Source organism: Vulpes lagopus, chromosome 3 (assembly GCF_018345385.1).
Source record: "Vulpes lagopus strain Blue_001 chromosome 3, ASM1834538v1, whole genome shotgun sequence".
NCBI lineage: Eukaryota > Metazoa > Chordata > Mammalia > Carnivora > Canidae > Vulpes > Vulpes lagopus.
Genome location: NC_054826.1, coordinates 74449340 through 74462921, shown reverse-complemented (window position 1 = coordinate 74462921; position 13582 = coordinate 74449340). Strand labels below are relative to the sequence as shown.

The 13582-nt window shown below is 42.5% G+C and overlaps 1 protein-coding gene across 3 annotated transcripts in view; it reads left to right on the top strand.

Moving 5' to 3' along the window:
• ARID5B (AT-rich interaction domain 5B) overlaps positions 1–13582 on the top strand; it is a 178363-nt gene that overhangs the window by 143858 nt on the left and 20923 nt on the right. For all 3 annotated transcript variants that reach the window (XM_041750373.1, XM_041750374.1, XM_041750375.1), the window contains one exon: positions 7905–8002. In XM_041750373.1, coding sequence (XP_041606307.1) covers positions 7905–8002 — 98 coding nt within the window. The remainder of the gene's footprint in view (positions 1–7904; positions 8003–13582) is intronic.

The following is a 13582-nucleotide window of genomic DNA, read 5'->3' as shown; positions in this document are numbered from 1 at the left end:
AATCCGTTTTTCCTGCTTCTTTGTATCCTCTGTATCTTCACAAGGATCTGTTTTCCCCCCCCATGCAACAGCAAGTGGGTGTAGAATGCACAAAAGAAACTTCTGATAAGTTTCAGGGCATTTTCAGTATTCTGAACCCATAGTAGTTTTTTTTTTTCTTTTGTTTGAAGGAGTAGAAATAACAAATGACCTCGCAATCAGCAGATCACCTGAACACACATTTAGTACGTCTTATGCGTTCGAGGCATTGTGTGGGACGCCTCTGGAGGACACAATGATATCTAAGCCAGTGGTTCTGGTTGCTTGCTGTCCAGGAGAGGCAGGGATTATAATTAAGAGACAAGGTAGAAAAAGATCCGTTCCCTGATCAGGGAAAGTACTACTTCATTTAGAAATGAGGGAAGGAGGACTTGTGGCTCTCGTGCCATCTGAGCAGAATTTTGGAGAATAGATGGAATCTAGATAGGAATGATCATGGCCTTCCAGGAAGAGAGAGCCAGATGGAGAAATCAGATGTGGAGGTAGAATGATGTTGGACATAGAGAGTTTGAGTAACTTAAAGTGGGTGACCAGGTGTCTGGGACAAGTGACCTCAAAGGGGGGTCCAGAGAGGATGGAGTCCTGTGAGAGGAGCTTTTTGGTTGGTAGCCCCTGGAATTATTCTGTAGTCTGGCTGGGGGTGGGGGTGGGGGTGGGGGTGGGGGACGAGTGGCGTATAGGAGATTGATAACAAGCTAAGTGTTACGTTTTGCCACTTGTTCTGCCTTCACCGGGTGTAGGTGGAGCCAAGTGGAGAGAGGCTGGGATGGGGGCATGTGGGAGACTGGATCGCATCTGCTCCCCATCTGCTGATGTATGAGCTGCAGGCCTCTCCAGCCAAGCCACAGAGAGGCCTGGCAACCCCTGGAAAAGCTGCTTCCCTCCTCCTCTCCCTATTTACCCATCAATTCCCTCATTGTTCCTTGGGCCCCTGCCATTCCTCACCTCCAACGTTTTCATCTCCTCTGAGGCAGGGAATCTACTTAGAAAACATATTTCTCTGTTCGCTATAAAATCTACATCCAAGGTCATGAACTGGCTGAAGCCGGTTGGTCGGTTGGTCAGATTTTTCCTCCCTCCCTCCCTCCCTCCCTGCCTCCCTCCCTCCATTCCTTCTCTCTTCCCTTTCCTTTTTATCTCCTTAATGATCCATATGATCTTGCTGTCCCTATGGGCAGGGAAGTTTGCCACTCCCATGCTACTGGAAGCTTTTGAATCCCCCAAGTACAGGATACATTTTTCTATTGGTATATGTTGACCAATAAATGAAATGAGATGTTCACTGAGGATTCGATTTTGAAGTCGGTCCAGCGGGTGTATGAATAAGATCCCGTCCAAGGGCTTAAGTTGTCGTCACTGTGTTATTGAAAGACATTTATCTATGCGATTATCTGATATCAGAAGCAAGTGCAGATTTGTCATTAGAGCTCAAAAGAGATCTTGGAATCTTCTAGATCCGTGGTTCCCAAAGGCTACTCAAGAACTAGGGCTCAGATTTTCAAAGGGGAACTTTGTAGTATTCAGAGCTGTGTAGACGTCCACCCTGAGATATTAACTCTGCGGTGGGCCCTGGGCCTAAGAACCGAAGAATCCCTAAGAATCCAAGAATCCCAGCACTCTGGGTGATGTCAATTCAAAGCTAGTGGTAGCAGTGACCACTGGCCCTCGTGGCTCCTTGCTTCACGGTGTAGACCCATCCAAGTCAAGCATCAAAGATTAGAAAGTTGTCTTCACGCTATTACTAAAGAAGCCCGCCAGAATATTACCCTTTCTTTGATTCCGAAGCAGCACAGAATTTCCAATGAAGGTTTTTCCATTTGGTGAAGTGGTAATCCAACCAAGTTGGGACTCGATAAGCCATTTTCATTTTGAATGTGGGAAAGCATAGCATTGAAACCTTTTCTTGTTTTGCAAATTGGCCTTGTATTTACCCTGCTCCAGTCCATACCCTCATTTTACAAATCAGGAAACTGAGGCACAGTGAGGTGAAATGAGTCACAAGGGGTCGTTGTGGGCTTCTTTGGATTCTGACTTGCAGAGAATGTTTGCGCACCATTGCCATTACCTCTGTAGCAACACTGGGAGGAAAGAGATGCATTAATGACCCTTCTTTGTCCTTCCACCCCCAGAAGTCTCCTAGGCGTCTACAATGCCTTCTCCCTCTTTGGGGTGATATTTTGGGAAAAGCCACTAATAGCCTACCTTTCAGTCGGTTCTTTGTACCTACCCCGAACCTTACCAGGCACACTGACTACTAGCTGAGATTTTATCGGATTCTTGAGAAAAATGTGTGAACCTAGGAGATGGGTCGAGAGGGCTGCATGATGAAAACACTCAGTCATAGTAAAACCTTGCAAGTTGAAAATGTGTAGATGTATCTCTTCTGCTGTTAACTTGTGATTGGATAAAGACATCTCTCTGGAATTCCTTCTGGTTATAAAAAGAGGCCATCTTAATTGGCTTGTTTTTGTTTGTGGTTATAAACTATTCCAAACCTTCTGGTTTGAATTGTGGATTATGGATTATTTCATTGCAGCCCTTCACAACCCTCAAATTGAATTAAAACAACAACAACAAAAAAGAGGAGCAGAGGTTTTATTTTAAGCCTTTATAAGCATTTGACTAATGACTATATTCAGTTCTCTTGGCCTCCTCTGCCTTTGCTGGATTGAAATTTGTGTCTCTGCTTCCTTAGGTTTAGAGATCCTACAGGGCTTGAATGGATTTGATTCCCTAAAAAAATAATATCCTGACATTTTGACTGGCTGGCAGTGAAGATCCTTCCTCTACAATCATACATCCAACTTCTCCTTCCAAGCATTTTAGAGTGTAGGTCACCTGCAGTTGCCGAGGGAGAATGGGATAAAGCTGCATTGAGCAGCGGGCAAGGTCTTCACTCTAGTGTCTGGTGAAGCAATTACAGCTTGAAGAGTAGCTTGGGGTATTACCAGGATGCAGCGTGTTGAGGGTGGTTTGCTAAAGTGATTTCCATTTGGCTAACCATGTGATGGTGAACCAGAGGCAATATTTGGAAAGAAGGTAGAGTAGGGAAATGGGTCTTGAGAAAACCTTATTCTAGAGGCAGAGGACCACGCAAGCGGTGCCTTCCAAGAATGCCCAGTTAGCAGCTCCATCTCTCTCCACGGTTGAGATAGGACCATTATTTCTCATCTAGAAGAAGAAGTCACATGTCTCTTTGCTGGAAGGATTAGGCTTTGACACCAGATTCTGGCTTTGACATCATTTTGAGACATCCTTTGAATCTAACCCTAGTAAACTGGACGGACAAAGCCTCTTGCTCAATTCAGAATTCTCGAGGCCAAAGATGATGTCATGTAGTTTTGAAAGGCTCCAGTTCCTGGAGTACTACCAGGAAAAAAAAGTCATCTTCCTTGAATTCAGTCCGCCCTCAAGGTGTCCCGAGAAAGAGGCTGTTTCTCAGAGCAGCCTGGGCAAAACTGTATGCAGGCAAATGTTCCTTTTGACTTCACATCTGCTACATTCTTAGGCCATAGACACACTAAAGTCCTGCAAGGTTCCTGATTGCCGTTTCCTAACCAGGCCACAAAAATTCTAAGATTATTTCATCCTTGCAACCTCAAAGGTAAAGAATGCAAGGCTCCAAGGCCATGTCTTGGGTTAAAATAGTTTTCCTTTTTTTTTTTTTTTTTTTTTTAAGGACTGGGATAGTTTCATCAAGTAAACTATAGACAAGACAGATTTCTTTCCCACCCCCGGGACCCATTTTCTTGGCCGCGGTGTGGAGGTTAGTTTCAGGCCACCTCTAAAACTGGCTTCCAAAGAGTGATTTGAAAACCACTATATTTAGAAGCAATGAACATACACAAACATAATGGGTATGCAGTGCTTTTCACTAAGTTTCTTGGGTCTTACTCACACCAGGGAAAGGAATAACTGACAAGTGTCTTCAAAGTGAGATGAGGTCTCCATGCATGAGATTGATTTGCTTTCCTTGGGTGTGGTCTGCTCAGTTTTTTCTCTTGCTTTGTGATTAGTCATATGGGATCATGCTTCCTGCTAAATTATGAACCATTGAAAGTAGTAACTTCTCTTTCTTTTTTATAGTATCCCCCACCCTCAGCCCTCCATCCTCTACTTGCTCCCTCCATGCCTCTGTACCTGGCACAGTGCCCTAAAATAGCAGGCAGTAGGTGATGGGTTGACTGTCATGAATCCCTATCATTTCAGTGAAGATCTTAAAGGAGATGACAGGGGAAGCACAACCCGAGAGAGATCATTGCTTGAATGAATTTGGCCATTTTCTTTAGGAAACAAAGAGCCAGAGTTCTTCGTATCCTTAAAAACCTAAAATAACAGAAGGTCAGATTGAAACACGAACATGACCAGGAGTCTCCGGCTTAATGACAGTTAGTCAAACTCAACCCGTGGCTAGATCAGACTTTCCACCTGAGTGGAACCGGAGGGCTAGCGACTACTAGGTAGACATTGGGTTTTCCCAATTGGAGTTTTAAAGATAACGCACATTCTGGACAGCAGAATAAAAAACCTAAGCAAATGCACGCTTGGGCATGATGAAAGCATACTAGTTCAGGAGGCACATTTGTACAGGTGAGAGCACAATGCCCAGTAGCTGGGCCAGGAGCAACTCTTGTGCCTTTCCTTTCTCCTTTTGGACTCTTGGACCCACTGTGGGTTTGGACCACGGGAGGATTTAGATGTTTCTTGCCTTGCAGCCTGTGGATAGCACTTGAATTAAAAGTGCATCTGGACACAAAAAATGGAGATGTGTACCCAGGAGAATTGTGTACTTAAGAGCATAAAAGCGTTTAGCAGTTGGAAAGAGCACATTTTATGACTTTCCTGTGGAAAGAAAATATCTCAAAATGGCCTGATTCATCCAGGCTGGCCAGTGGAAGCTCAGTAAACAGGGACCACTTCCTGGAAGGCCTGGCCCTTGTCTTTGCTCCAGATGAACCCTCACTGGTAAAAACTGTATTTAAACACCAGAAGCTGCTAGCAAGGGCTATCGCAGACCCCTCGCCTACCGCACATGGCTTACTATTGCCAAGTAATCCTTGATGCTGGCCCCCTGCTGCCATAGTTTCAGTCCTAGAGTAAGGAAGATTTTTTTCCCCTCCTTTTGATAATTCATTATTTGTTCTTAAAGAATTTTGTCATTTCTGTGAAAGGCAAGTGTTGACTAGGATACTACTTCCTAGTCTAGATGATAGGGTATAGGAGTGGGGCGTGGTCAGTTTCCACACATTAAGTATCCCATCATCAGTGGTCTCTCATTCATTACACTTTTCACAACCTTTATTTTGTTATATGTGTGGTCCTTTGTCTATGTTTGGTATCCCTCCCCCACCTCAACCCCACATGCTAGGATGTGGTCATGTTGGATGTTGGGTCTGGTTTTCACTGTTGCATCCCAGATGCTAGCATAGCACCCAACAGTTGGAGATGTTAAAGAAATGTTTGGTGAATAAATGGTCAAGTGAATGGATGGATTTAAATATAATTGAGAGTTATTGTGATTCAGTGGTGAACATAATGGAGAACCTCTGTTCTAACAAGATACACGAGTGGTCAGGGTAGAAGGAGCCATAGTTTTGCTGGATGAAAGTAAACTTTCAGAGCACTGTTAACCTAACCCCCTTAGATTCCTGCTGACCTTGTCGCTGTGCTATTTCCCCACTAGTAAGAGACCCACAGCTCAAAATTGAGAACTTATAGCAGAAGCTATGATTTCCACAGTCCTCTGCCTCAAGTGAAGCACACAATCCCCAGATTCTGTATTATCACCCTGCTATACACGTGGACCATTCACCAGCTCATTCTGATGGGGAGTTTGTTTTGATGTATGAAAAAAAGTCTGCTCTTGGGACATAAGACATTGGTGTGAGTCCTGACATGGCCATTCTACTGCTGTGTGTCCTTGAGCAAGGTGTGCAACCTCTCTGTGTCTTACTTCCTTCATCTCTGACAAGATTCCTATAATCTACCTCAGGTTGATGGGAGGATGAAATGATACCATGCATGTGAAAATACTTCATAAAATATGAAATAGAGTGCACGGAAGAGATACAAAGATGACAAGAGTGGTGATTTCCTCTGAAGTGCATGTAGGGACATACATAGGCTATTTCCTGACCATTCCAGGCACGCCAGGGTGCACACACATCATCTGAGGGAGGGAAATACGGAGGTGTGTTTCAAGGGGCCTCAATGTTCTAAGGGCTTTGAGGAATAACATAGACACGTGGGAGGGGATCCTGTTTCGCTTCTTCCTTGACACAGATCTTGAATAGACCAGCCTGAAAGCATATTATTTGAAAGATCGGAGGGAGCTTGTATTTAAATATAAAATAATTACTAAAATATGTATTTTGAGTGTTTTGAAAGGGGTTTGAAACCATTTATTATAATCTAAGCCAAGCTCTAAATAAAGGAAGATTTTATTTCTAGTCATACCTGCCAGTAGATGTAAGACGTGGTTCTGTCTAGAGAGAACTATTGAAACAAATCGGTTCAAGAATGCTTCGTGGGAAATGGAACAATGCAAACCTCCCATTGTCTCGAGGTTGAGAAGGGCTTATAGAAATAAAGAGGGTTTTATTTGAAATGGAAAAGGTGCCATTTACCCTATAATATTTAGCCACCCCTCCCCTCCTCATTAGATTACAGTTGACAGAGCCCCTGTTTACAAGTTGAGATTTTTTTTTTTCCCTCTCGGATTGATGCCTTTAGCCTGTAAGTGAACTCCACTGGCAGCTCTGCGGGGCTATTTCAAAAGAAGCCTGGTGCTCTGATTGCAGCCAGTGCCACTGGCACCCCTGCCACGCCCTGCCCCCTGCACATTCCATTAACAGAGTTTTCCTGTAACTCTGTTCAGAAAGGTTCACAAGGACCTCAGACTGTGCTCTGTCTCCTGGTTTCAAGGAAATGCTAGACTCGCTCGGATGTAGTAGATGACGTGGTTTCCCCAAATTCATCATTTGCCAGATCATGCATCTGTTATTTTGTAAAATCTTAATTTATGTACAAAAATAAAATTAAAGAAAGAAATTAAACAGGACCATAATGTGCCTCTCGGTAGTTTTGCAAGCTGCCCGGTTTTATTCACCCAGCGCCACAGTAGACGTAGCTTGTGTTTTCCCTTTGGAATTTGTTTGGTTTCGTAGGATTTGATGGATAGCCCGTTTTGCTGACCTAAGTGAATAAAAGTAAACAGGTTGCAACAGACACAGTTTCAGATTTTGGTTTTGTCTTGGTGGTTAGAGGAGCTGGCATAAAAGTATCCCGGAGATGACTGCAAATTCCATAAGCAATTTGATCAATTTAATTAACTTATGTAGTAATCTTATTTAGTGTTTAAAGTAGTCAACGCATCACATAGGTCAAAAATCAGAAGATACAAGAGGAAGCTTGGGGAAAAGCCTCTCTCTTTTTCTATAATCTTGGCCACCCAGTTCCCCACCCTTATACAACCAGTGTTAATTCTGATTATTTTAAACTGACACTTTAGCTGAAATCTTATTTTATGGGGTGCTTTATCACATGACCTAAAGGATCAGAGTATGAGTTTGGGTCCTTGAGGGGAAAGAGCTGCATAAAATATCTCGGGAGATGCCTTAGGTGAAATGCTCTAAGGGTGACAAAATATAGAGCCCAAAGCAGAATTCTGTGTTTATTGTAAAGAAAAGTACCACGAAGCAGATCCCACTGTGAAACCCCAAGTCTCCCCATACCCTCATTTGGACTTCTGTGTCTCTGGGTTTCCAGAACAGACTGTCCTTTTCTGCCTGTTGCATATGTATTGAGTCCTGGCACTGTGAACCTCTTATGATGCAAGATTGAATTTCCCATTGCCATTTTTTCAGATAACAGCCCGCCGACAATGGAAACATATTTATGATGAATTAGGCGGTAATCCTGGGAGCACCAGCGCCGCCACTTGCACCCGCAGACATTATGAAAGGTAAGAAGCCCTTTCTTGGAAAGCCGTTGCTTAATTAAAAGTGTGTTCTTTGGAAGAGGCGTCTGGTGAAGGATAAGATAAGGGGAAGTCTAAAGGACCTTTCTGGAAATAGAAAATATCCTCTGGCATTTTACCTTGCATACCGCCTTGTGATTTTTTAGGGGACATGGCTTTCTCTAGTTACAGGGGCTAAAATTAGATGTTTTTTCTGTTTGGTTTTATCCTGTGATCACCTATTTGACAATACCTCCCCGCCCCCCACAAGCCTAGATTACTCAGTGTGTTCTCCATAGGTTCATTTACTACAAGAACCTTCAGCTTCTGGCAATCATAAGTCTGCAGTGTTACTATGAGGTTGCCATGTAACCGTATTGACATTGAAATGTATTAATGTTGAATGTATTAATATTGAAAAGTAAGCATTTCTTTAATAAGGAAATCGGCCCCAGATAAGATCCATTGTTTTTTTGCCATCTTGGTATTTTTTCTTCTACGGCTCTGCTTTTGACCAAGAAAATCCTTTCTTGCCAAGTTTTGCGTGGTTCCGCTTTCTAACAGTTTCAGCTTCTCTCAGAAGGTAATGATCATGCAAACAAGAAGTAATGCCGAATTAGCTACTATGACGGTTGTATCCACAGGAGTGTTTCCTCTTTGCATTAGGACTGTTGTTGCCCACAACAGTGCAGATCTGCTAGCAAATGCATGCATTATCCTTGCTCTGTGCTCCCACTCCATACTTGATTTGTTAAGGTCGAGCCAACTTCTTTATTCCTGGCCTTTCCCTGCTGACATGTTGACTGACTCAGCAACCTGGTTTCAGATTCAGAGCTTGTAAGATCCAAGTAGAGGTGTGTGTGTGTGTGTGTCTGTGTGTCTGTGTGTGTGTGTGTGTTAATAACGGTCATGAATGGAATGAAGTCAAGACCCAGATGAACAAACAGGCCAGTCGGCTTGCTAGTTTGAGAGGTAAAACAGAACTGCTAAGTGTAATAGTTGCTCTTTAGCATTCCAACTTCAACCCAGATGCTCAACACCCGCCTTTGCATCCTACAAATGCATCTTCAGATCATGTTATCTAGTAGATCAACTCTTAGTCATATTTTTTTTAGTTCAGTTATATTTTTATCTGTGTTGCATTTAGCAAAGAGCCTCTTTTAGTATAGCCATTCAATGAAACTTAGAATAGTTTTTGTAGGAATAATCATAGTAAACTGGGTTGGGTCTAGTACCCCATGAATAATCCCCACAAAGTATTCCCAAGAGATTACCTTACATGTTGGGGTTATGGTCCAAAAGAATTTTTAAAAATTGGTAACAGGAATTTGAATTATTACTCGTCCTAGCATTGTTTTCAGTACATTATATCAACTTTTCAAATGTGAGTGTTATTTCTCTCAGTATTTAATAGAAAACCTACATTCTCACTGTACATCACAGGGACACCACTGAAATCCTCCTACAAAATAGTATCCATGTCTCAGGTGAGTACTGTGTAAAGAGCGCTTGAGGGAACACATTTGGCTGGTTTTGACTTAGGAGTCAAGGTTTTAATCAGAGCATTTTCATTAGAAACACTGTATTTTCGAAGGACTTCTATTCTGATGGGAAACCCCCCTTACCCCTATCTGCAAATGTTCCCAAAACCTGAACCATCAAACTTCAAGGACCAGATAGCCGTTAAAATTTGCAAGAAAAAGTGTATCCCAACTGTTAGCTAACTTATCCAGTTAAAGAATGAAAATTAATCAAACATATTACAGAGCTATCACATGGTAAAAAAACAGATTGAGTTTGGGATAGAAAAAGGATTGGATCTAATAGTAGAGTGAGTGTGTATGTGTATAATTAACTCAAGCAGCTATCTGGATAAAAATAGCCTCAATCGTCATCATCTTTTTCTTTCTTCTTCTTCTTCTTCTTCTTCTTCTTCTTCTTCTTCTTCTTCTTCTTCTTCTTCTTCTTCTTCTTCTTTTAGATTTTATTTATTTGAGACAGAGAACACACAAGCAGGGGGAGGGGATAAAGGGAGAGGAGAAGAAGACTCCCCATTGATGTGGGGCTTGATCCTAGGACTCTGGGAGCATAACCTGAGCCAAAGGCAGGTCCTTAACTGACTGAGGTCAGGGGTCCAAAGAGCCTAAATCTTAAATGAAATACCAGTATATATTCTTTTGAAGATTGTGTACTTTGTTTCATGATCTACCTCACCTGGAGTAGTAGCATCCAAAATGCCTTCAATCAGTCAAATTGGAAAATTCTAATAGAGATACCTCAAAGTTTACTGAGAAACATATTTAAGATTCTTAAAAAAATGTCTCTTCTCTCCTCATTCTTGGGAGTAAAAGAAGTATTTCATAAAGGTTAGATCTCCCACTGGATTATATTTTTTGAAAAACTATGTCACTCACTTTGCTAAATCTGGAATTTGTTGGGTGTGTATCAGGATACAGTAAGGAAAATAAGAACTACACTAGGTATTCAACAAAGAGAATCTACTGAAAAAAAATGCCGTAAAGTGCAACATTAATATAGAGGTAATAACCACAGGTTCCCTAGGACCAGGAGAATAGGGAAAGAGGGTTAGGGTGTTGCCACCTAGAAGTTTAGAGAGTATGCCTCACAGAGCTGGGGTTTAGAACCCTCCTGGGAAGAGGCTCTCAACCAGTGCTGGTCCTTACTGAGCCCAGAGGTGGAGCACCGAGGAGCTGCTCTCAGACCTGAGGAGGCAATGCTCCCTGACTGGTGTGGGACCTCAGAGCAAATGCCATGAAACTGGTCTGGGATTGTTGACAGGAGCTAGAGGCTGGAACCAAATGCTGCTGCTAAATTACTGTTGGGTTGGCCCTGAAATGAACAACAAGCAAAATAGAAGTCCTTCCTCCCCTCCCTGGTTGGCTAGGGCCCCATTTACAGAACCCCAAAAGGAAGACAGCTGACAAAAGAGGCCTGTCATCTGCAGAACCCTGGTCCCAGAATCACCAAGCAGAGCAGAGTAGATTTGGAGCTACAACAATAGTCAACTGCCAAGTGGGCCCCCCAACGTGGAAATCCCTGCACAGATTCAGAAACTCCAGTTACAACAGGGTGATTAGCAAGGTCCTTTACCCTTCCTTGTATATCCTTTCATCATCTGGGCTCCTTTCACATTGCTGTGATCAGATACCAAGGATGTCTTGAATGACTAATAGTTAATAATAGTACTAAATTGGCAGAAATTGTACTAAAATTGGCAGAAAAGTACTAAAATTGGCAGAAATTGACTTTAAAAAAAGAAAAAGAGACTCCAGGGAGCACCTGGGTGTCTCTGTCAGTTAAGTGTCTGCTTTTGGCTCAGATCATGATCTCTGGGTCCTGGGATTGAGCCCCATATTGGGTTCCCTGCTCAGTGAAGAGTCTGCTTTTCCCTCTCTCCCCCTTGCTCATGTTCTCTCTCTCTCTCTCTTTAAAATAAATAAATAGAATCTTTAGAAAAAAATGAGACTCCACTTATAATTATACCAGCCTCACTCATTTTGCACCAATCATGATCCGAAAGGACTGATCCCTGCTCCTATGTGTTGTGGTGGGGAGAAAAATCTGGGGGCAACTACTCTAGGTGTTTTACATCTTCTTTCTCTTTAACACTTCTCTCAGAGAAGGGCAGAGGACACTCAGATCTGTCCCAGGGACTAGAAACAGTTCTGCTTTGGTCAGAGAAGAGGCTGGAGCTCTTGGCTGAATCCGTGCTTAAAGGCTTGGCCGATCGCTTTCCTTCTTGCTAGTTACAGGCTGTGCTAACACAAAACAGAGTGGCCTAGATTGGTGAAGGTTCACCATTTTCAAGAAGGATCAAGAAGTAAGAAAGACAAATATCAGGATGTTGCGGGCAAACATCTCATCCGGAGATGCCCATGGACATTTTTCATACCTTTCCCCATCAGATCAGAATGACTGGGTTGCTCCTATGCAGCCAGTCATCTGGTCTCACTCTTTTCACTCCGGTGTACAGACTTGATCCCTTTCCCCCTTCCCTATCGCCAGCTTTGCTTTCCTAGAAGATGAAGAAGAAAGGAGTGATCTATGCATTATCCTCTGATTTATTTTTCATGTGGTGCGGTTCGTGTTTCCAGTAAATGTTTTCATTTTCCAACAAGAAAAAAGTAGCCGGGGCCTCAGTAAATATTACTTGTATATTTAGTTGAGCACTTTTGGTTTATTAATGAGCGTAATAATGAAAGTGTGGGTTGTTGAAAAGAATCAATGGGTGTTTTTATTTAAGGCATAACAGAAATGGTACAATGCCTGTGAATGCATCATTGTCGCTGAAGGCCTGACTCGTCCAAACTTGCCTCTGATTGGTTTAAATCAAATAGGTCCAGGCACTTCATAAAAATGTCTTTGTCAGCCTGGTTTTGCTTCCAAACCTATTCATCTCTGTCAGTTTTTAATATTAGTACCAGGCTCCTGGCCATAGTCCATTAGTACTGTACTTAATTGCTCATGTTACAGCTGATCACCAATATAAAAAGCATTCATGTTTCCCCATCGCGAGACTGTTGCTACGTGGATGTCTCAAACTCAGTAAAGCTCATGAAGTGTGATTATTCTGGACACTTCTTGCTCAGGATATATAGTCAAGCTACCAGAGGTTGGAATGCAAAGAAAAAATGCCCACTGTCAGCTGGGTGGGACCTTTCTAAGTAGAACATTTTCTTTCTCATCCATCTCTGCATTGAAGGTGTCCCGAGTCACCTTTATGAGTAAAGGAACAAAAAAGGAAGATGGTTATTTTTATAGAGTCCTCTCAGCTTGATTTTCTGGAATAGTAATTCACCTTAAAGACTTTGTTTTCACATGCAGATTTGTTTTCTTTTTTAGAAAAATGTCTTTTAAGCACATGCCAGAGGGGGACAAAAAATCTTCACACAGAATACCAAATTACTGGTTTGAATTTTCCTGGATAAATTGCATGATGTGTGTCTGAGGAGCACATGAAGTTGTTATTAAGGATGGAAAAAGGAGCATTAAGGCAAAAGAACTTTATGATGTGCTTTGTCGGGTATTTAGAAAATCAAAATCATAAACAAATGTATTTGCTTATGGGGAAAATGGGCAATTATGCTTCATCTTCTTATGTACGTAATGCCCAATTTCAAATTCTAACCTTTGGCTTTTCCCATAAGCATTCCCCAGGCAAGACTGTCCTGCTGCAGGGCTGGGGGAGACTTGGGGGGAGCTGAAGCCAAGCCAGATGCATCTGGGTAGAACCCAAGTGACAGTCTGCTGAACCTCTTGCCTTTCTCCTCTGAAGGTAGAAAAGGCAGTGTGTGGGAGGTTCACGTTTTGAGGAAGATAAATATGTGCTTTAAGGTAAATGCCAAAAAGATATCAAGTTCTAAGGAACTTGACTAATCATGTCATGAGGAGAAAGTCAAGGGGGAAAGTAAGGGGAGTTGCGGCTCTCCCTATGTCCAGGACACAATTTGATCTATTCTTGCTCATTTTGATACCCTTGAAGTTAATCAGAACCCGATTCAGAAAGATACAGGCAGGGTCTCAGCATTTTAGATCTGAGAGGTCCCTTAGTCATCCTCTACACCA